General features: G+C 54.0%; 1 protein-coding gene and 1 long non-coding RNA gene across 6 annotated transcripts in view; one reads left to right on the top strand and one right to left on the bottom strand.

Annotated features, from left to right (window-relative positions):
• Positions 1–24,952, bottom strand: part of ZBTB16 (zinc finger and BTB domain containing 16) — a 188,339-nt gene extending 163,387 nt beyond the window's left edge. The window contains exons 1-3 of one of the 4 annotated variants that reach the window (XM_077893574.1): positions 23,604–23,892; positions 21,493–21,559; positions 19,237–20,597 (exon numbers count right to left, since the gene is read on the bottom strand). In XM_077893574.1, coding sequence (XP_077749700.1) covers positions 19,237–20,504 — 1,268 coding nt within the window. In that variant the 5' untranslated portion in view covers positions 20,505–20,597; positions 21,493–21,559; positions 23,604–23,892. Of the gene's footprint in view, positions 1–19,236; positions 20,598–21,129; positions 21,223–21,492; positions 21,560–23,603; positions 23,893–24,797 lie in introns of those variants that run through there. The other 3 variants (XM_077893575.1, XM_077893573.1, XM_077893576.1) reach the window with 3 other exon arrangements.
• LOC144311281 (uncharacterized) lies at positions 5,489–12,017 on the top strand. 2 transcript variants are annotated; one of them, XR_013376833.1, is made up of 4 exons: positions 5,489–5,638; positions 7,476–7,598; positions 7,899–8,140; positions 9,081–12,017. It is a non-coding gene; the product is annotated as an uncharacterized LOC144311281 (long non-coding RNA). The 2 variants fall into 2 exon arrangements; XR_013376832.1 differs by having other exon boundaries at positions 7,899–12,015.
• Positions 24,953–25,455: the final 503 nt, after the last annotated feature.

Raw genomic sequence — 25,455 nt, 5'->3', positions numbered from 1 at the left:
CACTTTCATTCCGAGTCGGGCTCTCCTGGCAGCGGCCTGGCTCCTCCGAGGCCCAGGGCTGTGCGTGCGCTGCCAGGTCATGTTTGCAGAGGGTAGAGCATGAACGTGAGAAAGGACAGGTGTGCACCAAGTCCGATGTGTCCCCATTCAGTGTCGCTGACCAGTGGGCTGTGCGGGCCAGTTCTCGCCGCCCCCCCACCCCCATACTGGGGCATGGAGTGTGAGCAGGATACCACGGGAAAGGACTCCAGAAAAATATCAAGCACCCCATCCAGGCTGCCTGCAAAGGTCCTTACTGCCCCACTCCCCCACCAAATACACAGAGGTTGGAGGATAACAGAGAGCCTGGCATTCTCACTGCCTCCTCCCATCACGTGTCTTCTACTTAAATCTCAGTTTTCCAACCTCCAACCGACTAAAGCTTCACAAATGTTCAGAACTGCTAGCACGGCATTCAGAGCATTCCATGACCTGGCTCCAATCTCCTTTTCCTGCCTGGACCCAGCCCTTGCCGTGCCCACCCCCCTACTCCAGCACACTTCCCAGTATGGGGGCCCCTAGGCCCCACTCAGGCGCAGCCACACCTCTGCTCACCTCCTAGCTAGAAAGGACAGGTTTTTTCCATCTCCACTAGTCCAAAGCCTAGCCATCCTCTAAGGACCAGCCAAACACTACCTCCTCCATGAAGCCCTCCTGCAGCTTCAATCAGAATCATTCCTCTCCTGCGCTCCCCCCATGCCTCACTCACGTCATAACTGAGCACACAGACCAATACACAGACACTTCTGTTTCATTGTCAGCTCAAAGGGATTGATTTAATATCTCTGTACCTCCCCACAGCACTTAGCAATACCCAAGGCTTAAGTCCTTACCATATCGGAGTATTCTTCAAATGATGGATGGCAAACTAGTAGGGAGTCTTGATCAACATTTTTAAATGAAACAGATATAAAACAGAAGAAAAAATAAGAGAGTCCATCATGTAAAGATAAACCAAGGTTCACTGAACCTTTGGTTTGAGGTACGCGCTCTGGGTCAGGATAAAAAAATACACTGTTCACTGTGGGCCTCAGCCTCCATTCTAGATCAACCAGCAAATAAAAAAGCAAGTTATCAGAGGTTTTGCCCAAAACATAACTTCTGAAGAATTCCTGGGGTAGTGGGGTCACTACACCCTCTGTTCATTCACTAACACCTGCAAAGCTTCAGAACAGAACCATCATGGTAGGGGATTGGAATATGGACAAGCGTCCTCACTCACAGATTATTCTAGTAGGTCCTCCAGACTCTGCTGACCAAGGAGGAAGGCACTCAAACTTTTGGTAGACAGATCTGCAACTAGCTTTATGACTAAAGGGGAATGGAGAATTTAACCCTTCATTAACCAGAAGATGTGTCTTGAGCAGCAGTTAATATCAACACTGTTTTTTAAATCTAGAAAAAGCAACATTCCCAGGAGACCCAGGACAACGAAGCCTGCTCCCAGGATTGCTAACTTGGGCTCCTCAGAAAAAGGGTATCTGATCGGGCATGGCTCTGTGGCATCATTCCTTTCTACCACTCACCTCTTACCACCTCCTGCCCTCAACACCTGCCACCTGGGAATAAGGAAGTCTGGCCAAGGACATCTATACTGACCCCAAAGCCTCCCTCCTCAGGAGCTCTTATCCTTCTAAATAATGAATTTGCCAGCCATAATTAATACCAAGAAAGAGATGCTATACATTTCTCTGTTGCTTTGAGTTAGTTAGGTACTTTAAGGGAAGGGCAACCTCTAGCTACAGGGTCACATAAGCTAAAATCAATATAAGCCACCACCTCTGAGTCTTTTAAATCACCACCTTCCCTCCTCAGACCATCCCTGAGCCAGACCCCTGCAGTGGGCATGGAGCAACCTGCAGGTCTGCAACTGACCATTCATTCAAGTTAATATTCAAAGAGACATCATCTCCCATCCAATTCCTGATTCCTGTCACCCCCTCCCCAGGCCCTCCTCCATGAAAAAAAAAAAAGAAAGAAAGAAAAGAGAAAGAAAAGAAAAGAGAAAAAGAGAAAGGAAAGAAAAGAAAGCACTGCAATCACAGACAAGCCAAGAACAAGGGAAATAACCACGAGTACACACAAGGGAAACACAGAAGGGAAACACTCAGAAGACATATCAATAAAGGTGTAACATCTTGAGCGGAGGTGAAAATCTGGTTCTTCATCAAACCCACTTAGTTATGTCACTTTGTATAATCGTCCTGATGAGATCAAGCAGCGATGTAAAATTTACAAGCCTGGAAGTATCTGAAAGAGGGACTGTGAGAACGGTGGGAGGAACTGGAATGGTGATATAGGGAAAACCAGTGCCTAACCTGGGAAGACCTGGTAGCTACCTCACCAGTATCTTGAGGACTGTGGGGCAGAGTGTCTGTGACTCTGGAGAGCAGGATTAGTGGGGGACGCTAAGCGCTCTCTGGAAATGGGATCACCTGCTCTGCAAACAGTGACATCCCTCCCCTGGGGGATCTGAGGAGAGGCGAGGCAGCGTGGAGCCCATGAGAGCCTTGGAATGGGGGGCTGGCCTCCAGGTCCCCTCCAGCCCACCCCTCAGCAGGACAGGGCCACCCCAGAAGCCAGCGGACAGGGTTCTGTCACCCGTAATGTGCAGGGAGCATGCACTGTGGCTTACCTACTCCTCCTGAAAGGACAGTGAGCATCGAGGGAAGGTGGAAGGAAGAAGGTAAACAGGGTGTGCATTTCCACGCTGCTTCCTGCTCCCAGCCACGGACTGGGATAGCCAGAAAGCTTCCTGCACAAGAGCTTCCAGGCCAGACCCTGAGTCCCCAAGACTAATTTCCTGAAGCTCGGGCCTCTGGGGACCAGTGGGTGGCAAGCGAGGCAGGAGGGCATCTCTACCACCTGTGGAATTTTAACCTACGTTTAAAGAACTGTTTGCTTTATGCTGTTTTGGGTTACGGGGTAGGTGCCCAGCAAGACTGTCCCCCTTTCAGCTTCTCTTTTTTCAGAAAGACAAAGAGAAAAACAAAACCCCCCAGCACCCATAGCCCCAGCCGGTGTCTGCACTGTGGGCGGCCTACATGAGCTTCCTTTATCCAACCACAAAAAGGCATCAGTGGAACCAGCGAGGGGCCCTGGAACGGCCCTCTCAAGCCAGGGCCCGCTACTCCGTTGAGGTTAGCAGTTAACCAGGGGCCAGGAGCCACTCGGGCAAACAGACCGTGCCCCTCATTACACAACGCCAGCCCTTATCTCCCGCGTGCCACTGTCGGTTTGCAGACATTGCGTAGTGCTACGACCACAGCCGAGACTGGCCCCAGGGAGATAGCCGTCTCCCTGCTTGCTATCAGGGAGCCAAGAGGGGTCCGGACGGTTAGCCTCAGTTCACACACTCGGGCTGCTATTAAAAGAGAGGCAGAGAGAGACGGGTAACAGTCCGGCTGGCCAGCTTCACGGTGTCACTTCCTCTGGGACAGCCGAAGGCCCCTCTCAGTCCACCTCCCTTTCTCCCAGGCCCTCCAAACCAACGAGGAGGGGTGCCAAGGGGTCCACTTCATGTCACTTCATCAAACCCTGGCGGAGTGCCACGTGGATCACCCAAAGAACTCCCTGCTGGGCGCACCCTGGAAGGCAGGCAAGGAGCCGGGGCAGCAGAATGCAGGCTTCGTGGCCCTATCACGACAAAAGCTCTCCTCGTGCCATGCTCTTTCTCAAATGCCTTCAAAGGCTCCCAGCTGCCCCGGAGTGAAGTCTGAAAACTAACCGCTATCTTCATTGAGCAACTACCTGGTACCGGGCAGCGTGCAGGATGTGCTAAATGCATTATCTGAAATCCTCAGGCTACCCCACATGCTATCCCACACAACAGCCCCACTTGAGCGATGGGAAGACCCCAATTTGCAGCGCTTTAGGCAAGCGGCCAAGATCACACGGTGTGCAAGCAGCAGCGTGACAATCTGCCCCCAGCCCCGCCGTGCCCTCTCTGCTCCTCTGTGCTGTGCCGCCTTCCCTCCCCCCTGGCCTGGCATTCACAGCATCTCCATCTGACCCCAACCTAGCAGTCCAGTACAATCGCCCTCATTCCAGCCGAAGGAAGGTACTTCATCAGGAATCTGAGCACTTACCACAATTGCAATTTCATAGCTTTTCACAAGATTGTCAGCTAAATAACTCTCCCTCACTAGGGAAGCCCACAAGGGCAGAGGTTCTGTTTGTCCTGCTCATCATAGAATTCCTAGGGCCTAGTCTAGCCCCCAGCACACAGTAAGTGAATCCCTCCAGGTGGAAGGCATTTCATCTCTAAATTTCCCTGTGCTTTTTCTATGTATCTATATAACCTTTTCACTTCCTACTTTCTGCCATACACACATCCACACATTTAAAGTAGTTTAACTCCTCTGCTCAAATTATTAGCTCCTCAAGGGGAAATCCCATGTCTTCTTAATCTTAAAATCCCTAACACAGAGGCGCCTGGGTGGCTCAGTGGGTTAAGCATCTGCCTTCAGCTCAGATCATGATCCCGGGGTCCTGGCCTCAGGAATCTGCTTCTCCCTCTCCCTCTGCCCCTCCTGCTGCTGATACTCATTCTCTTTCTCTATCAAATAAAATCTTTTTTTTTTAATCAAATAAAATCTTAAAAAAAAAAAAACAACCTAACACAGTATTATCACCTATAAATCTAAAGGACTCAATGTACATTAATCTACTCAGGCTAAGCATCAAAGAGGTTAATGAATAAGAGACAAGTCGCCAGGCAAAATCCACCCAATACCCCTCATCTCCAAAGATTTGGAACAGCTATCAAGTCAGATCCTATTGTTACTTCCTCCTTGGTGGAAACAGGGAGCAGACACGGGTAGCTGTAGGGAAATTTGTGAAGGAAGCATTAATGTAGGCAAAGAATGAAAGACATGGCTTCCAGTCCATGGTTTTGCCACTAGCTTGCTGTGTGGCCTTAGGCACAACACAGAGCGTCTCTGGACCTCCACTTATTCCGCCCTTAATAAGCATGTTGTCATAAATTATTTTATGAGCCCTTCCAGCTCTAACATCTTTCTATGACCCTTGGCCACCATAAGGACCCACATCTTTATGGCAGGTGGAGGGCTGAGAGTACCCTCCCTCAACAGGTGGCAAGAAGAAGGATGAAGACAAGGACACTTAGACATCCCCTTACACTATTCCTCAATCCTCAAAAAGAAAAAAAGAAACCGTAGGTAATGACTAAGCCAGTCCGTCGCCCTCCTAGGAAGGACAACAGCCATAATTTGAATATGGATCTGAAGTAAATAAAAGGAGAAAGATACTGAAATGGATGGTCAATAAATAACTTCCAGTTAAACCTGAATTTTTTCCCACATATGTATACTTTCACAGATCTAGTTCGGGAGTGTTCAAATTAGCACAACCTGGCCTTAAATACTGTGCAAAACACATAGTAAGCATTTTGCTTTCATTTATGTCGTCAATGGTTTCAATGGGGATGACTCATCCTTCCTCTTTAACACTCTGTTCTAATATGGTTTACTATAAATAATGCAGAGAGAGAGAGAGAGAGGGAGCGGCTGAGGGACTGAACACCAGGCCTCTGCACAGCCAGGTCACTACAGACCCAGGTCCCACAGACAATCCCAAGGTGAGTGCGAGCTTACCCCATCGCCCAGCAGTGGCCCTCATGACAGGAAAGGGAAATGCATCCCTCCACTCTCGGGTATTTAGGACATGTAAGACTGTTATATGCAGATGGGTCAGGGGCTGCACGGGGGTTTTAATGCACAAGTTCCTTTAACCTTCTAGAACCTTCCCAAAAACAGAGTTCAGGTGCAAACACAGGCCACCATGCCTCCTCCCTTAGAGTGTCAAAACTCAATGCATTCTTTTTTAAGATTTTATTTATTTATTCATGAGAGACACAGAGAGAGATAGAGAGGCAGAGGCACAGGCAGAGGGAGAAGCAGGCTCCATGCAGGGAGCCCAACATGGGACTTGATCTGAGGTCTCCCGGATCAGGCCGTGGGCTGAAGGCGGCTCTAAACCGCTGGGCCACCCGGCTGCCGGGTGGTAGATTTTCTTAACAAGAGAAGTGACTCTTGGGACCCCAAACTCACAGAAGGTCCAAACCACAAATGCAGAAACGCTACAGCAGTAAGAGGAATCTGCTCCAGGCCGAGGCAATCAGTGGCAGCAGTTGGAAATCACTAGCCCCTCGGCCTCATTCATCTCCCACCTAAGAAGTGAGGCCAACATTCATCCTGGGACTGAGCTGACAAGCGTGCTCTGAACATTCTTTCCAGAATCTACCTCTGAAATCAGACCACAGTCATCCGATGTCATCACTCACTATATTCACCAGATCTGTCACCGAATTATTTTGATCATTTCCAAAAGTCAAATCTACCCTCCCAAAGGACAAGGCAAAGGAATGTGGCACAGACCTTGGAAAGGGTTCCAAAGGAGGATCTCTGAAGTGTCTGGGGCTATGGCCACATCACAGGATTAAGTGATCACTTATGAGACCCTTAGATTCCCATGCACCTGCATCACTCACCCATTATTTGGTCTGCAGGCTGGTAGCACAGGGCTAGTACTATCATCAATTTGGCAGTGCTCCAAATAAAAGATTTCACTGGTTCCTTCCAGAGTTTCTCCCCTGGGCCACAAAAGCAGGTTCTGAAGGGCCTGGTTTGACAGCACCGTAGCTCCCATTTACAAAGTACATTCACTGTGCTATGCACTTTACACATTTCATCCACAGAACCACCAAAAAGTGTTGGTCTCACTTTTTCCCCGAAAAAGGAAATAGGGGTTCAGAAAGGCTAAGTAACTTGTTGAAGGCACACAGTAAATTCTGGAACCTAGGTTCTCATCCAGAGCCTCTGCTCTTCCCATCATTCCTCGCTGTCCCAAGGAAACACCACCTCCAACCACCTCCCAGAAAGCCTCTGCCTTAAGTAAGGAACCCCCCCCACCCCCCACCCAGCCCCAATTCCTGGGCCCTAGTTCACTATCTCCAGCACTTCATGGACTTTGTGCTAGCTGGTTCAGCTTCCCGGTATGTCTGTTCCAGTAGACACCCCCTCCTCTGAACAGCCCCCTCCCCGATCTGCAAACATTACAAGGACATCAAAACAAAGTTATCAGTTGGGTTCCTAGCTTTAGCAGCCAGTCCAAACTCTTTTGTTTGACTCTCAGACAGCTTATTGACCAGGTGATGGGGTCAGAAGTTTGCTTTTCACCTAGCCTCTTCCAGAACCAAGCACCTGGCTTGAAGAAGCAAACGCAGGGCAGGTGGGAAAAATCCACCCAGTGGAGATTTCAGATTTATACAGTCAGCAAGCCAAAAAAAAAAAAAAAAAAAAAAAGGACTCCCCAGCTGACGACTTGTAGAAATGAAAAGGGGTTAAAGGAGGAAAGGTTAGGAACCACAGAAGCACAAATTTACCTCCACCCTTTCCCCTCCTGTATGAACACAGGCATCAGCAGCCCCCTCGATGGAATGTTCTCAGAGACCCTGCATGTCCACATGAAGGAGGCGGAAAGCCAGTGAGGGCAGGAAGCCGACAGACCGTGTGACATGTGCAGCTGCCTTCCATCAGGTGCCTTCACACATCTCCACCCCGATCTGAGAGAGAGTCCTGGCTCCCCACCTGGTCCCTCCTTCCTCACACACCACCCCTCACCCTGACCCCGACACTTTATCTTTGCCTATTGGGAAAACTGGCATTTATCAAGTAATCTACTCCTCATATATTGTTAAACAGACCACAGGGGTTATCAGTGGAGTTGATACAGGAAGATAAACAGCAACCTCTTATGCAAATAGCACTAACGATGTGGGACAGGCCAGAGGACCAAATCGGAATTTAGGAGGACGTGAATCTTAACGCTTTTCCTAGGTTCCAACCCTGGAAACCGCAGGAGCTTGGAAGAGATTCTCCGGATGGATTCTCCTCTTGCTTTCTCCCAGGGAGGGGCAGCGGGGTGCGTGGATCCCACCTGCTTGGCGAAGAAGAGCGGTAGCTTCGTGTCTCAGAACTCCTTCCAGTGACCACGGGCTTCACCTCCTTGCAACAGACACTCCATTTTTCTAGGATTTCAGACCCACTGGAACGAGCTCTCATCAGAAAGGGAGAGAATGGTATCCTCCGAGGTGGGAGTGGGGTCAGAGGGTGGAGGGAAAAACATCCACGGAAAACCAGGGGTTCTGGGTACCGCGCCACAATCCGTACGACCAGGGGATGATCCCTCCTCCCCGCTGGGCTCTGCGGATCTGCCTCTGCGTGGCAAGAAGCAGGTCCAGGTGGCATCTTTTCAAACCTTTCTCATTATTTGAAGGGCAAACTCACATCAAGAACCAAGAGGTGAGTGGCTCCTAGTGACAAAAGAATTGCATTCAGAGGGACGGAGCAAGCTGCCTCTCACACCAGGCTGCAGGCTGGGGAGGGGGGCAGAATGACAGACTCCAGGGCTGGCCAGAATGAAAGACTGAATGGAATAGCCTAATTTACACAGGAAGTAAGCACTTACCAGACCCTTCATCTCAACACACAAAACCCTCGGCCATATCTGGAAGCAATTACATCCAGTTAACATGATCTGCTTGCCACTAAAATTAACTGCAAACAGAAATATTTTTCACTTTTGCAACAGGGGATGCCAAGGCTTGGCCTATCCCCGCTAGCCCCCGAGCCATTGAATCTAGCTGCTGGGGAATATTTAGCAGCTACCCAGCTCAAAAAACAAAAACCACTCTTGTGGCTGTCAGGACACAAAAAAGTAAAATAGTGGATAATTATGAAGGGGGGAGGGGAGGGGAGAGGTGGCAGTGAAAACCATTGTGCTAGAAATTGAGAAAGGGGCCAGGCACACGGGCCCCAAACGGGTGTGCAGCGCTCACAAGTCCAGCCCTGGTTTTCCACACTCAACGTCAAGGGAAGAAAAATGTTTTTAGAGTCACTCGATTTAGCAGCGCTTCACATTGTTTTTAGGTCCCATCTTCATCCCTCTGCCAAGGGGACGGGGGTGGGGGGATGTAGGGAGGTAGACTCGCAAATGTTAGCAGATCCTTAATTTAGCAGAGCATTGAGGGGACAACTGTCACGATTTAACTTCTGCACTGAACACTTCCCATCCCTACTCCACGAACGCCTCGAAGTGGCTTTCACCTGCTCCGAGAGAGGCAGGGGCTGTTATTCATTTGAGACGGGCACAGTTTTTCATGGAGAGGATGGAGGGGCGAACCTGCCTCCTGTGGGCACGTACACCCCAAAACGAGCCACTGTCCCATCTCCCAAGCGCCAGGCCAGCTGCCTGGACACACTGACCACTCCCATCCTTCCTCTCTGCACCTGGCCCGCCAACTGGGTAAGAACTTATTTTTATTTTTTCCTTGAACTGCTGTCAGTGATGCCAGAGACAGATGGACAGATTTGTTTTAAAGTTCCGGAAGGAAGCATCATCTCCAAGCCCCGCATCCCCCCACGGGCCCATCATCTCCTCGAGGCCAGGCTCCACGGGCTGCGCCTCCGAGTGCAATTCACTCCCTCGACACCAGGGGCCTTTCACGCGGCAGCAGAGGCAAAGGCAGAAGCAAGCATCCATTTGCCAGACCGCTCACAAACCTCTCTTCTCTAAGAGTCAGGCCAAAGCTTCCCCCAAGAACGAGGTCAAACGCTGCTTTTCTCCGCAAAAAAAAAAAAAAAACTCACATTTACAAACATCACTCGCAGGCAGAAGAAGAAAAGGAAGGAACAAGGAAAAGCTTCTCTTTGATTCCAAGGCCACGATGGAGGAAGAAAGTCTCGATACATTAGACGGGAAAAAGTGCTAGGCCATTCTTTTCAAAATGTCTTAAAATGATATTACGATAAGAAAGAAAAGAAAGAAAGAAAGAGATCCTTTCAGTGAGGGCCACAGGCCATGCCATGTGCCCACCCCGGGCTCTATATTCCAAGTGCATCCTCCTCCTATGGATAATATCAGGGCAGCACTATATACAGTCCACGCTAGGACGGACTCTCAGAGCTGAGGAAGCAAGAGGTAAGGTATTTCTCCAGAGCCACAGAGCTTCTAAGAGGCAGGGGATAAATTCAAACCCACCTTCCCAGCTGCCCATCGTTCTGCAGCCGACTCCAGAAACTTCTGACACTGCAGGAATGCAAAACCCAAATTTAATCATCCCCTGAACACCTCCCACCCCCCCAGGGAGACAGCTCCCCATTCACGAGTGGGGGTCTCTCCTCCACCCACCCCCAGACTCCCCACACACATCTAGGGACACGCTCCGCTCTGGCACCACACAGCCATCCAGGCATGGAAACGGTTAAGTCGTCCTCACTGAATAAATCAAAAGTTCAAGGCTGCAACATACCACAATGATTCCCTCTTTACATATGACAAGAACCAGAGAGGGGCTGAAATCCCAAGCATCCTGAGCGGCCCGCACAGGTTATGCCGCCAGGGTCAGGGCCGCGGACCTTTAGAGGCAACATTCATTTCCTGAACAGGACAAGTTCTCCTGACCATAAAGCTAATAGGAACTTCCTCGCACGGCGAGCTCCGGCTGACAGGGCTACTTGTCACTGGCCACGCAGGAGGAGAACGCTGGTTCCCATTAGTGGGTTATGATGCCAGGTGCTACTAATAAGGTACATCGGCAAGAAACAAGAGCCTGCTAAGTTGTCTCTCCAACTCTGGAAGTAATCAGGCCTGGGCTTCAGGGTTGGGGAGGGGCCATATATAAAGAGAGGGTGGGGGGCTGGGGGGTGGTTTTAGCCACGGTAGACCCCGACAGCATCTAACCTGCTGAATGGCTTAAATAAATACATTTCAAACAATCCCTCTGCATTTCCCCCACCTACCATAAAAGGCTCCCCCAAATTAACACTAATAATGCTTCCCCCAGCACTCCAGGCCTGATGGATCACCGAGGGCCATTACGGTCGGCCACATCTGCTTCTCACTATGGCAAGGAGAGTTGTGCCAACAGGCCTAATGGCATTAAGATCACAATGCTCAGCTAATCCACTTAGAGATCGACACCGGGCAAGGGTGGCAGGGGGCTCCGTGAGTGAGCGGCCCCCCTTGTCAGGCTGGGGTCACAAAGGAAGTGGGAAGCAGGGAGGCAGCCTCACGTGTGAGTCCCTGCTGGGTGTGTTAGGTTACCTGCTACATCCCTGGGACAGGTTTCAAACCACATGGAGAGGTACGAGGCTAACCTCACTTCACAGGAGAGGAGCCTGATGATTCGGACAGGTGAAGCCCAGATTCACAAGGTAGCGCCAGCTCTCTCACCCACGTGTGCCTGACACCGGTCTGGCCCTGCACTGCATGCCTGGCCCCCTATAAAGATTGGCCATCTGTCTGTCTTGCTCTTGACATGCCCAGCGGTGGTGGTTTGTGTCCCTGTACAACTCCTTACTTAATATTTCTGGGGAATCCAAATGGCCCAAAGGAGCACCCGGCTGGCTCAGTCAGAAGAGCATGCGGCTCTTGATCTGGGGGTTGTGAGTTCAAGCCCCAAGTTGGGTGCAGAAATTACTTAAATAAAGAAAGAAACTTTTAAGAGAAGTAAATAAAAATGGCCCGGAAGAGGGGAAAACTCTTAAAAATCACTTCCAACTGGCCTGCAATTTCTCCCCTTCATCGAAATTTCTGTGACCAAATTTTCTAATAACTTTGCCAAGTGATGTCCCACTGTTTCAGGAAGTTCTTCACGCTGTCTAGCTCAGCTTCGTCCTACTGCAAAGCCCAACACAATCCGTTCCTGCTGAAGGAATTCGGGGCTTGAGGGACAGAGTGGAAAGTGAGCTAGGAACTTAGAACTGAGAAGGTTTTGGCGAGTTTTCAGCCGAAGTTTCCATACCAGCAATAAAGTACTGGATCCCCTGCTTGCAGCTGCACCGATAAGCCTCACGTAGGCAAAACCCGACCATGGTTTTTCCAGACTGAGCCAGCATAAGGACACCGGGGCTTTTAAGGGGAGACAGTAGAAAGGGGGATTTCTGATTATGCTGGCATGAAATTAACAGCAAGGGATTTTTATTTTTGCGAGTTTCTTTTTCCCTCTCTTTTTCTGGTGTGTGTGTGTGTGGTTTTTTTTTTTTGAGTCAGCGTAAAAGGCCCCATCACTAGAAGCTGGTCTCTTCATGTCAGTAAGAGATGGTGCGGTATGAGGCAGTGCTCCCTTTAGTCTTCCCTTGGACATGTCTGTTAACCTCTCACGCTTCCCTCTGCCCATCAGGGAATTTGCAACTAGCATCCCCCTTACAGGGTGGCTAGGGCCTGTAAGGACATCTGGCTCCGAATGCACTTAGCACAGAGGCCGTCAGGTATCAAGCACTGAAACTGCTGTTGGCCACATCCACCCTTAGCCGCACCTTGCACTGGCAGGAGTGGGGGGGGGGCGCGCTCTAGAATGCCCACCCACCACAAACCACAAGCCCACCCCTCTCTCAGTAAGCTGGGGCCTGTGTTCCTCATCTCTGCCTCGGCCACGGGGATCTGCTCGCCTGGCCACAGGCACCGGCTGCTGGACGCTGGGTGAGGCTGTTCGGTATTTGGAACTGCTGCTGGTGGAGTGCTGCCCAGCTAAATTTAAATGAGAACTGCAATGACTCATCAGGCCTCAGGTCAATAGGACAAAGAGTACCCTAGCCACCAGGGTACAGGAGATGAGCTTTGGGGGGCCGGGGCAGGGGGGATGCAGGTGCTCACGGGGTGTCGGCCCCACACAGTGCCTGACGTGCACTTTTTACGGTGCTCTATGAACTGACACCTCCGAGCGGAAGCAGGACCCAGATGACATAAATGCATTTCTTGCCCTGCACCACCAGTGTGCCATTTCACAAGAGCTGTAAAAAGACAACAGCAAACACCTCCAGAGCACTTACTTGGTGCCACCACCCCTTGCACTTGACAAACATTTGCTGATGAATCTTTGTAACAAACAACTCAGTGGGTAGGTGCTGTTGTTATTTCCATTTTACCAAGGACCAAATAGACACAGAAAGGTTAAGTAACACAACCACAGTCACACAGCCGGTAAGCGGTAAAATCAGGATTCTGGCCCTGAAAGTCTAATTTGCTTGAGATGCACATTTACTACATGTAAAACATCAGAGGGGCGGCAGTGGGGATGCCCCAGGAAATTTTTCTTTCTACCAGAACAACTGCCATCGAGTCAGGGCGTCCACCTAACACCACCAACAGAGACCCTAAGAAAACCTCCCATTATCAAGGAAAATTCAGTAACCCTCCAGTGGGCACACTGAGGCACGCCTGTATTCATTTAGCGAGATTCTGGAGTCTTTCCATTGGACTTGTTTTAAAGTCATTAATTTAAAAAAAAAAATTTTAAGTGATTGGAAATGTTTTTCCCCTGAATTAGCAAGAAATGAAAGAGTTGTGAATGGAGTTTGATTTTAACAGTTTAGGATAATCACTATTTTAAAGATTCATAAATAGAGTTCCTAGAACAAGCAGGAGGCGAACGTGTCACTGAAGTGTTCTTCCTTCCTCTCCCTCCAGCAATTAGCAGCTCCATCCAATAGCGACGGCAAATTAAAATGGGACTTTTCTCACTGAGATGAAAGAACAGGCCACTTCCCCTCCCCTGGAAAGAAAACGAAAGAAATCGTCTTCAAATGTCCCAGAGTTCAGTCTCGATCCCATTTAATACTTACTCCGTAAGTATTAAAAAACGAAGTCAGAGCGGACAGGAACATACCAGAGGGACCCCCTATTTTCACTGGCTGACTGCCAATCCAGATTCCCAGACAGAGCAAAATGCAATTAGCCAAAAGGACCTTGAGAAGATGGGAGAGCAGCACGGATTAAGAGAACTTTTTTAAGAAGTCAACAATTCAGAAACAGTTCATCTGAGCACCTCGTTTTATGAACAAAGGCGTTACGCTCAGAATGGGAAAGAGCCCAACAATGGTCACGGAGCTAAAAACCACAAAGTGGAGTCTAGAGGCCTGGCCTCCACCCCAGCTGGGCACCACACCACAGAGCCTCCTGCCATCTTCCCAACTTCACAACTACCGACCTCTCCAAAGGCTAGATTTCCAGGAGCTTATACACATAAGTCATTCATCACCCCCAAAAGGACACTTCCTGGAAATAGAAATGGGTTCAGAAAGGATTTGGGCAAATCTGTGAATGACAGAACAGCCACAAATAGCTACTCAGAGACGTCGGGCTTCACACCTGACCTTTAAGATTGACGTCAAGGAAGATAGCTGTGGCCTCTAACGGTGGTATCTTAGGGATGGTGCTGGCACCTAAAGACTAGGTCAGATGGATCTGCCCCAGAAGGGCTGTGCCCATGTGCTTATATGGCCTGGCGCAGAGCACTCAGGGCTGGGCATCAGAAGGGGAGCTGGGCTCCTGACCCTTATCCATTTATAGCTATGTGACCTTGGGCAAGTCACGTATTGGCTCTAAAGCTCATTTTCCTCGTCTGCAAGGTGATGCTGAACATGGTCCACGATCCCGGATCCAAAACTCTTGGCTACTAGAGAAATCCAAATTGTTTGTATTTCAGAAAGATACTACAGAGCCCACCGTGTTTGCCAATCCCAGAGGAGTCTAGGGAAGCACTCTGTAATCAAACACATTAATATTTTTGCAGCAAAACATATGAATATTCAAAATAGGCAGGATAAATATAGTCTCACATCAGTTCAGATCAGGTTTTGCCACTAAATGAGTTGCACAAAACCTTATAGCTTTCAGAGTCTCTCAGACTTCATATTCACAGATATGGAATGATGGACTTGCTCAGGGGAGGCTGCAGGGTGAGGAGAGAGAAAGTCATCAAAAGTACTGGGCAAAGAAGAAAGTGCTACAACTGATCCAAGGCACTGTTAATATTACCGCCGTTGCTGTCGTTATTCTACAGCACATTCCCAGCAGAGCTGGGTCTGACCTCAGAGGTGCCTAAAGCCGGCAGGATGATGAAAGGGGTCCAAGAGTAAGAGAGTAAGGGCAACTGCTAAGCTCCCCAAAGTGGCTGAAACCAAGGTCAACAGCTGCTGGCCCTTCACATGGTCAACCACGGAAAACAGAGCAGCGGGTCACCTGAGAGAGACCAAGGCAAGGAGCCAGGCAGAAATTGGTCATCTCGACTATGTGGTTCGTGCCCCCTAGAGCTGGTCCTAAGAAGCAGCCTGGAAGGGCGGCACACATGGGCCTGCGGAGCTGGCTGAGATCCGTCCTTGTGCTTCCCGAGCTTCCCTTCAAGAACCAGGCAAGAGGTCCTAATGTGTCTGTGTGTGTGTTTGTGTGTTTGCAGGATTCAGGCCTTAACCAATCTAAGGGTCTGCTGTAGAAGATTCAGAGTTATGCTATATGTTGGCAAATTGAACTCCAATAAAAAGAAATTTTAAAAAAGTAAAATTAAAATTAAAAACAAAAAAGAAGATTCAGAGTCCCCGGGAAACCAGACCCAGCTCTGTTTCTGCAGCACTCAATTCAGAAACACATTCAGACCAGGCTGTGTGAGCCTGGGGAGACGGGGGGCTCAGTATGAGGACCATGTTCACACCTAAGTCAACCATACCGACAGCCGTAATCTTATCAACCCATGTATATACCTTTGAGAAGGAGAAGGTAGGTACACCTGGCTCAGGTGAGCTGGTCCCTAGCTCATCCCTAGCTTCTCAGACCCAGATAAGCCGACATGCAGAACAGCTCCAGCCTTGCAGACGCAGAGAGAGAGAAAAAAAGAAAGATGAAGCTAAAGAAGCAGAGTCCAATCTTCCAGAAGCCTGCGGGGGCCCTCCCTCCCTCAGATCCTGTCCTCTGTGATGGGAGCACACCGCAGAAGGTTGTGGTGTCCAGAACCCGGATCTGGGTTCTGCACCTGCCTGCAGAATGCCACTGGTCTTTGGGGTCTGTGAACTTTCTGGATCCTTCAGGTAAGTAAGTCCCATTTAATTTACCCAAGGAGCCTCTGTCCTGTCTTCCCATCAGTCCACGACTACAGGTGATGCTGCTATGCTGTTCCTGCCGAGCACCAAGCTCTGCAGAGACCACATCTTTGCGAGTGTCTCCTGTCTGCAGCTCTCCCTCACCAGCTTGGGACTCAAGCAGCCTCATGACCTGATTCAGACCCAACTCTCCCACCTGTGTACCTTTCCTGCCCTCTCCCCCTTCCCCTCCTCCCCTCCATGCCCTTCTGCTCCCTGAGGATCCAGCACCAAGAATTGCCAGGTACCTTAACCTCTAACAACACTTTAGTCTATGGCTTAAAAGTAAAATAAAATGAAACCTGCAGCCTGTTGTTTTGTCATGTTCATCGCTGCTGTTTACAGCCAATCCCACAGCATCCTGATGTCAAAGTCTCCCCTTCAGACTATTTTGTCTCACCCTTTTGTTTGTACTAGAGGTTGTGATGTATGGGGACGTACAGAGAACAGAAATTAGGGAAGTGGCACCATAATCCAGGAGTTCTGAGGGAGAGAGGAAAAAACCTCCCACCGAGTGCACCTAACCAGAAGCCAGGGGGCGGCCACAGGAACCTTTTTATGCCTCCTTGATTTCTTCAATCCCATGGCTTTCCACCCAAGGCTCTGCCCAGGCTATAGTTTCTTGGGCTGCAGCAGCTTACTTTGTGCCCTAGTCAAAAGCACATTTGCCGTGTCAGCAGCCCGCAGCTGAGGATCCCTGGACCAGTGTCCTCCCCTTCCTAAGCTCACAGGGATGGGGACATTTTCCGCACTGCCTCCTGGCCAGCAAAGCCCCGAGGGAAGGCAGCACTGTGGATACTACTCTCTAGACTTCAGAGTCAAGGGAGGCAATCCAGCGACCTGAACAAAACGGGGGACCGATAGATCAGTGCATCACCTGCACACTTACCGTGTGCCACTAGCTCACCACTCTAGGGATTTCTGGAGGTTACTTCATCAATTCGGCACCATGCTCCACTGACCCTCTCCATTTTAATTTTTTTAAGTGGGCTCCATACCCAGCACAGAGCCCCCAACATGGGCTAGAACTCGTGACCCTGAGATCAAGACCTGAGCTGCGATCAAGCATCAGGATACTTGACCGAATGAATCACCTAGACGCCGCATCTCTGTTTGAAAAAGTAAAACAAAGCTCAGGAAGGTTACATAACTATCCCAAGTTCTCACGGAGAGATGAAGCTAGTTCCATGGCCCATCCTCCACGCAGTGTAATACAGCCAGGCCTCCACCTCTCCCCAGAGGACAGAGGGTCCCACAGAATGGGTGCCTGGACTTCCTGGGGGCAGGTATCTTCTGTAGCCCACCCAGGTATAGAAACAACCAGGACCAGAAGAGAGCCAGAAATATAATTACTTTCTACCGTACTCCACTTCTCATAGCACCTATCTGAAATAATTCACATCTAGAAAAGAAGATAAATCTATCCAGTCAAGTTTGGGGAGGGGGGCTTCCTCTTTAGGAAAGCTTGAACAAAAAACAAATACATCCTTGGTCTATTTCCGAGTGGTACAAACATCAAGAAGACACACCTTGCTGGTGGTTATTTTTTGTGCCCGCCGGAAAAATCCGGCTACATTTAGCTCAGCAGCAATTTCCACGAAGTCAGTCTCAGAGCCACGGATCAGTCAGTGTCGGAGCAGGTTCCGGCTGGGCTTGGGGTAGTCAGCCAACCTCCAGAGGCCTCCCCGGCCCTCACACCCTCTCACATCCCCTTCTCCTGTACCTGACCCAGCAACAGAGGAACAGGTGGAGGAAGAGGGTTGCTAAAGTACAGAATCCCCCCAAGATCAATAAAACAGCAGGCGAGAGGGTGTACAGGAAATGTTATTGTGGATGGCAACCAAAGGGGACTCCCTGACACCATTCACCTGACCCTGGGACCAGATGGCAAAATGACGGGCACATGGTCACAAGAGATCCAAGTAAAAGCCAAACCCACTACTGAGTCCGTCCATATTTACTCCACTTATGATGAGCAATTCTCAAAACCCTCTGTTCTGTAGACATGATCCTTTTCAGTGCCAAGTGACTGCAAGAGGCGGCAAAGTACAAGGCGACTAAGATCTCAATGTGAATCCAACCCTGTCTCTTATGGTCTATAGGTGACCCCAGGAAAAGGTCTGAGCATCTTCCTACCTGGAAGGAAAACATCACCCAGCTCAGAGGACTGTTGTCACAAAAACGTGACTCCATCTAAAGCAGTCAGTCTTGGGATCCCTGGGTGGCGCAGCGGTTTAGCGCCTGCCTTTGGCCCAGGGCGCGATCCTGGAGACCCAGGATCGAATCCCACGTCAGTCTCCCGGTGCATGGAGCCTGCTTCTCCCTCTGCCTATGTCTCTGCCTCTCTCTCTGTGTGTGTGACTATCATAAATAAATTAAAAAAAAAATTTTTTTTAAATAAATAAATAAAATAAAGCAGTCAGTCTTGCACCAGGCACGTATATCCTAAGAGCTCAACAAATGGTCATTTCACAGAGGAAAAAAAAAAAAAACAGAAGCCAGAGGAAAGCCAATGCTAGCCCAAAGTTGCATTTAATTCAACCTTGAGATATGATAAGAATAAGACTGCAGGGCTACAACATTGAAACTCTCGTGCCCATCCTTCCCCCTTGAATTTAAATCAACTCCCTCTGAATGTGTTTGCAGGGGCAGAGAATGAGGAAGGAGAGGAAGCAACATTCCTGGTGATAAATGGTCACCAGGAATGACGTGCAGAACCTGCAGCTGCTCACACGGCCTAAGCAGTGTCTAGCCCCTCCCATGCTCCAGAGCTGCACATTGCCAGCCTCGGCAGGGAGCAGTGCCCGGGGACCTGGGGACCTGAAACCAGGCAACACAGCCAGATCCAGACCATGGAAGACCCTCTACCCCAATCCCACTTGCCCTTCTCCCTCCCTCTGGTTTATTAGTCACTCCAGGTAAAGGCAACCAGACCCAACGACAGAAGGACCAGACGGGTGCTCAAACGCAACGAGAAAGAGAAGAGAGCCTGGTAAGAGGCTGGGCCCCTGAGTTCCCCAATGCTCAGGAAAGACCCAAGGCCCTCTTGCCACATTTGAAGATTATGTACCCCACCCCACCCCGCCCTGTCATCAGGACTTAGAAAAATCATTTTGTTTTGTTTTGTTTTGTTTTTAACAAAGAACATGAAGGACAGGGGAGCCAGGCCCCAGGGCTTGGGAGAAGCTGGGCATGAAGGCAGGGTGTCAGAGCTGGAAGTCTGGGGCTAGGGTGTGGGGTGCGGGGCTGGAGAGGACCCTACCTGTGCTGCTCCACAGCCTCGTTATCAGGAAGCTCCACCCCACACACGCTGCACTGCTCCCCGATGGTCCGGCTCTCCGACTTCATGCCCACAGCCAGCTCACCCAGTTTGTTGAACAGCTCCCTCTGGATGAAGCCCTGGGGCAGCAGCCCCCCGTAGGTGCTGAAGTCCATGGACACAGCCAGGGCAGGCTGCACGTGGAGGCCAGGAGTCATTGAGGAGGGCATGCTCAACACGGCGTCGGCCTTGTGGTTGGGCAATACGGAGTAGATGCCCAGATGTTTCTCAGCGGGGGGCGCAGGGTGCTCCGGTCGGCCGGGGGGCCCCTGGCCAGCCTCGGTTGGAGGCGGCAGCTGCTCAGCGCTCTCCTCACGCCCGTAATGCAGCTCCCGAGCACTGGTGATGACGCTGCTCCGAGTTGGGGTCCCGGGCCCCTCTTTGCCTCTCTCTTCCACTTTGTCCCCCACGGCACCCACCACACCGGACTCGGTGGCCCCAGGGCTGTCCTGGCCAGGCGCCTCATCCACCTGCATCATCTCGGTCTTCACCTCAGCCACCGCAGCGTGCCGCCCACCCCCAGTCATTGCTGGCTCCTCGGGCCCTGCGGGAGGCTGAAGAGCTCCCTGGAGGAGAGACTGTCCTATGGTCATCAAACTGTCCACCGCGGCCTTGGTGGGACTCATGGCTGAAGGACCGAATGAAGTGGAGACTGAGGGGCTCTGGTCCACCAGGGGTCCGGGGAGGCTCTGTGCAGCCACACTGGCATACCCACTCTCCTCGCTGGAATGCTTCGAGATGAAGATGTTCTTGAGGTACCGGGCTCTGCGGTCCTCTTCCTCCTCGGCCCCACCATCAGCCATGGTGGCCTCCGTGTCATTGTCATCTGAGGCCTGGATGGTCTCCAGGATCTTCAGGCACTGTTCCTCCAGGTACTCGATCTCTAAGATCTCGGCTGCGTACAGCAGGTCATCCAGGTCCTCCGCCTTGGCCTGCAGCGTGGCCGTGTACGCGTACTCCAGAATCTGCTGGAAGGTCTTCGGCGACAGGAAGTCCAGAGTATAGTGCTGGCTGTTGCGGTGGAAGAGGATCTCAAACATCTTGCTGGTACAGGCCAGCACAGTCCGGTGGGCGTGGAACTCCTGGCTGTCCACCATGATGACCACATCGCACAGCGTCCCGGCCAGCCGCATCTGGTTGGCCTTACACAGGAGGCCTGTGGGGTGGCTGGGGTTCTGCAGCTGGATCATGCCCATCTTCGTCAGATCCATGGCGCTCCCCTCGGCTTAGGCATGAGGCTCTCTTTCCTTTCTGGCTCTGCGTGCGTGGCGGGGCTGGGTGGGTGTCCGGGCCAAGCAAGAGGGCTGGAGGGGATAAGGGAGAGGCAGGGGGAAAAAAAATGAGAGAATAAAAGATAGGTTAGTGTCCCAAAATGCAAGGAGTCAAACCACACAGCACCCCCATAACCCCCTAGTAATAAGACAGCCTGGGCGATTTTCACCGGGGCGGGAGGCGGGAGGGGAGGAAGCTTCCTATGACCTAGCACATCTGCCTTTACAAGCCCAGGTACGAAGAGAGTCAAGAAAAGGTCCTGCCACAGCATAAGCTTCGTTCACTGCTCTGTGATGTCCGTCAGATGAAGCAAAATGGGAATTACAGTGAAGTCTTGGGAATCCTGGGCTTTCTTGAAGTCTGAGGGTAGGTTCCCATACAGGGCCAAGATGCATGATGAGAAAGTGCCGGCACACACTCTGAGTAAGAATTTGACCCCTTCCTCTAGTCCACTGAAGCCCTGGATTTCCCGTTCAACCCCTGTGCAGTAAACCTCAGCTTCTCAACAAAGTCTCTCTACGTTGTGCCTCACCGTGGCAGCCGGAGGAGCACAGGCAAGCCTACCTGGGGCTAGCAGCCGACAGTCCTGGCCCACGGAAACCTCTGAGCAAGGGCGCTCCTCTCTGGCCCATCCCACCCCCAGCCAGTGCCTCCTAGGCCTCTGCCCCTCCACTCTTCTCAGGGCTGCAAGAGACCGACCCACTCATGCCCTGACCACTGCCCCCCTCCCCGCCCAGGCAACAACGGGAACACACACCTGTAACCCTCACACTAGTTTGGCTTGCTTCCACCCATAGGTGCCTCAGAGCTACTGCACGGGTAATCCAAAATCTGGCCTGCGTGTGCACATGGGCATGCATGTGCACGCAGCAGCCAGAGGGGGAGAGTCAACACGTGTGCACACACTTATAGGAGATGTCAACCTACCTCCTGCCCACGAGTGCCCAGCAGACAAGAGGATCTCTAAGATGTAGGGGAACAGGCTATGAAAGATCTAGAGAGAAAGATCATAGAAAACATGTACCCCGACAGCCCGGTGCGCACATGCCGAGTTCATGAACCCCCAGCATGTCCCACAGGCTCCCAAGTCCTGTGCCCAGGAGCCACAGCTGGCGCTGGACATGGCTTGGAGGCACCAGAAGTGATAGTGGTGCAGCATCTACTGTGTGTGTTAGAAACAGGAGGAAGAGAGCACAGGCTGGGAAACAAAGGCCTCTCCCAAAGCGCTGTTTGGGATCAGTAGCAGGGCTCTGGGAGTCCCTAGCCGGTGCAAAGTGTTAGAAAGACATCACCCAGACCGAGGTGCCCCCCGGCCTCTGCCTCGCCGCGGCCAACGCTGCAGCGAAACCAACGGGGAGCCCAGCAGAGCACAGGCTCTCCCTGGCTCTTGAAACACAGCCTGCCTCCGCCCCCAAAAGGAGCCCTATTGGCTCCAGAGCCACAGATCTCACGCGGAAAGGGTTAACAGGGCTGCACGGTCGGGGCACTTCTGCTGCCCACCCTGGGGTGGGGGCTGAGGCCACCCAGAGTGAAGCTGCCGCTGGTCCGCGCCGTCCGCCGCGCGTGCGCTTGCCGTCAGCCCGAGGGGCTGCGGGGAACGAGGAGGGGCCACCGAAGGAATGGAAGCCGGGCCCCCCGAAGTCCCTCCGCGGTGCGGGCGCCCTGGGTCCCGCGGGACACCCTCGGCTCACCCAGACACCCCCCTCGGCTGCAGCGCCCGGCCCCGCGGGCGGGGGATCGCCGGCGCCGACCCGCTCCGGCTCTGGGGATCGACCTCGCGCGCGCGCGCCCCAGTCCCAGCCGCCCCCACGGAGACTTGGAAGCGACTTCGGCAAACTTGGGGAAGCAACTTTTCCCGGGGAGCCAGACCGCAGGAAGAAAAGGAGCCGCGTTGGGCGAGAGGAGAAGCGAAGGGAGCCGGGCGCGAGGCAGAGTCCGGGCGGGCTGGACGCTGGGCGCGAGCGGGCGCGAGGAGGCGGACCCGCCCCGCGCCGGGGGAAGCACAAAAGCCCGACAGCGACTCGGGGAAGGAAAGGCGAGCAGGGAGCCGCCGGCCCTCCCTCGCCGGCCCAGGGCCGTGACCCCCGGCGGCCGCGGGCAGGCTGCCCGGCGCGGCACTGGGCGAGCGCCCCGGGGAGCGCGAGGGCACCGCTGCGGGCGCGTCCGTGCGCGCCAGGGGTCCGGGGGCGCCGCCGAGCGCACCTCGAGCGCGTGCGGGAGCCTTCGGGGGGCCGCGCGGGGAGCTGCGGGCGCCCGGCCTGGGGGACGCGTCCCGACGCATCAGGTGCAGAGCCCGGGCACCCCCGAGCGCCGCCCGGAGCGCACCGCCAGCGCCCGCGCCACGGCCGGCCCCGCCGAGAGCCCCGAAGACCCTCCGGAGCCCCGCCACGGCCGCCCCTCCCCCGCCCCGCGAGACGGGTGGGGGTCAAGCCCCGTCCGGAGGAAAACAGACCCCACCAGGTTTTTCAAAGAGAAAGCAAGCCCAAGTGGATCGGAGCCCCGCTCCCCTCCGCCCCCAGGTCCGCTCCTCGGAGCCCCGGATTCTAGCCTCGCCGCCGGCCGGCAAATAAACACAAACAGACCACAACCCTGCGCGCCCGCGCACGGGCCGCGCACCGGGGAGCGCCCGCCGGCTCCGGCTCCGGCTCCGGCTGGGGCTCGGGCTCCGGCTCGGGCTCGGGCTCCGGCTCCGGCTCGGGCTCCGGCTCCGGCTCCGGCTCCGGCTCCCGCCGCCCCGCCGGCCCCGCCGGTACAAAGCCTCCGGCTCTCCGACCCTCCGCCCGCGCCCTCCGCGCCCGCGGGCCGCTCGGCCCCCACCTCCCGCCCTGGGGAGGCAGCTGCGCCCAAGCTGACAGCCGGGCCCCCCCCGCAGCCGACCCCCAGCCCGCGGCGGCCGCAGCAGGAAGGGAACGAGCCGAGCGAGGCGCACAGCCCGCGGCCGAGCGGCCGGAGGGAGCGCGCCCCCCGACCTCGCCGGCCCCGGGGCGCCCCGGCGCGCGCCCCCGGCGAGCGGTGCGCCCCCGCCGGCCCTCACTCACCGCCGCCGAGCCGGGCGCCGCGGGTGGGTGTGCGCGCTCGGGGGCGTGTGCCGCGTCGGGGACGGCTGTTGCTGGGAACTGTTGCTCTCGTCTCACGGCGGCAGCGGCGGCAGCGCCCGGCAGTTCGCAGTACCCGCTCTCATCGCCCTCAACTCCTCTCTGCTGCGAGGTTAGCAAATCACCACCGGCTGCGGCGCCTCCGCCGCGTCCCACGTCAACGCCGAGCCCCCTCCCCTGCGAGGCCCCGGCGCCTCTCCATCTTTAGTGCTGGCGGCCGAGCCCGGCGCGCTGCCCACAGCGGCCCCCCTTCCCTCCCCCCTCCCGCGCCGTCCCCGGCCTCAGCCCGCCCACCCCACCCCACCCCACCCCCCCGGACTGGCCGAGCCCGCGCGCGCTCCCCGCCCCACCCTCCCCTCCCCTCCCCTCCCCTCCCCTCCCCGCGCGCCGCGCTCCGGGCTTCGCCTGACATCTAGCTGCTGCTGGGGCGCCGGCGGCCGCGCTCACCGCTCACCGCTCACCGCCCGGGCGGAGAGGGAGGAGGGAGCTCGCGGAGAGCAGTGCCCGGGACTCGGGACCCTTGGGGGGGGGGGGCAGCTCCCACCTTCCACCCCAGGCTTTTTTCTTTCCTCCGGGCGCGGAGTTTCGTCCCCGGCTCCAGTGTTTGCCCCAATCCCGTGTGTGTCATCTCGCCTTTCACTTTGCTCCGGGCTCGGGGCCGCCTCCCCGGGACCGCGACATCGGTGGCCGGAGGTCCCTTCCGCGGCCCGAGCCCAGGCCTTCTGTGCCTCCAGGCGCCGGGCATCCGGATCGCGAGACGCCTCCGGGCGCGGTTCCCAGGCCCTGGGGAGCTGGTGCCGGAGGGCCACGGGGATCAGCCGCCCAAGGGAGACCCCTCCCCCGTGCTAGCTGCCGGGATCCCGGGAGGCCGAGAGCAACTTTTCTCTCCCCGGAGTCTTGAGCATCCCCTGGGCTCTGCTCCCTTCCTTGCCCTCCCACCCCCACCCCCACCCCCACCCCCACCCCCCACCCCCGGGAACCTGGTTGGAGACGGATCCCGAGAACCGCGTCCTGCTCAGCGCAAAGCCTTCAGGGGGCGAGTGAAAGCTGGAAAAAGCTCCAGAGCCCCCAAAAGAGCCTCTTCCTCTCGGCGGGCCTCTCCACCCCAAGGGGAGGGGGGGAGTTGAGATCACTAACCTCAGGGTAGAGAAGCCAGAGGAAACTACCCTTCCTCGGGCGGTGGGCAGCGGAGAGACCCCTTCTAACCCCCTTTCCCTGGAGCTTAGCGGAGGTAGGGCGCAGGCAGGAGGTGGAAGCTCTCTCTTGAACATCAGCCTTGGTGGCTGGCTAACGTCTGGGATCGTTGGGGTGAGCCTGGTGGTGGAGAGCGCCCTCCCTGGGTCTCCGGACAGTCAGCCCTGGAGGTCATGCGGTCTTAGCCTCGCAGGGGCTTCACTCAGGGAGACCTGAATCCCCACATTCTGTCCCTGACACACTGGCGAGTCAAAGATTTGCTCAGGACTCACATATAATCGCGGTGTTTGTCTCCGGTACTGCCCCAGATCTAGAGTCAGGCCCCAAGAACTGTAGGGTCATGGAAGGTGGCAGACACCAACTAGAGGCAAAAATCTGCTTCTGGGCCCCGGAAGGCCAGAGTGCAAAGTGCTCAGGATCACAAGAACAGGCAAAGGGGGAATAGTCCCAGGGACAGGCAGCTCCATTCCTGCAAGCATGGTCCTGTCTCCCAGCGGGGAAAGGGCTTCAGCCTTCTGTTCAGAAGACAGAAGAGGGCAGAGAAGGACGCTTCAAAGTGGAGGGAGGGAGCCAATGACCCTCTGATAGCCCTGAACACAGC

This window comes from Canis aureus, chromosome 3, assembly GCF_053574225.1.
Source record: "Canis aureus isolate CA01 chromosome 3, VMU_Caureus_v.1.0, whole genome shotgun sequence".
NCBI lineage: Eukaryota > Metazoa > Chordata > Mammalia > Carnivora > Canidae > Canis > Canis aureus.
The sequence above is the reverse complement of the archived record's forward strand: the minus strand, read 5'-3'. Positions and strand labels throughout refer to the sequence as shown.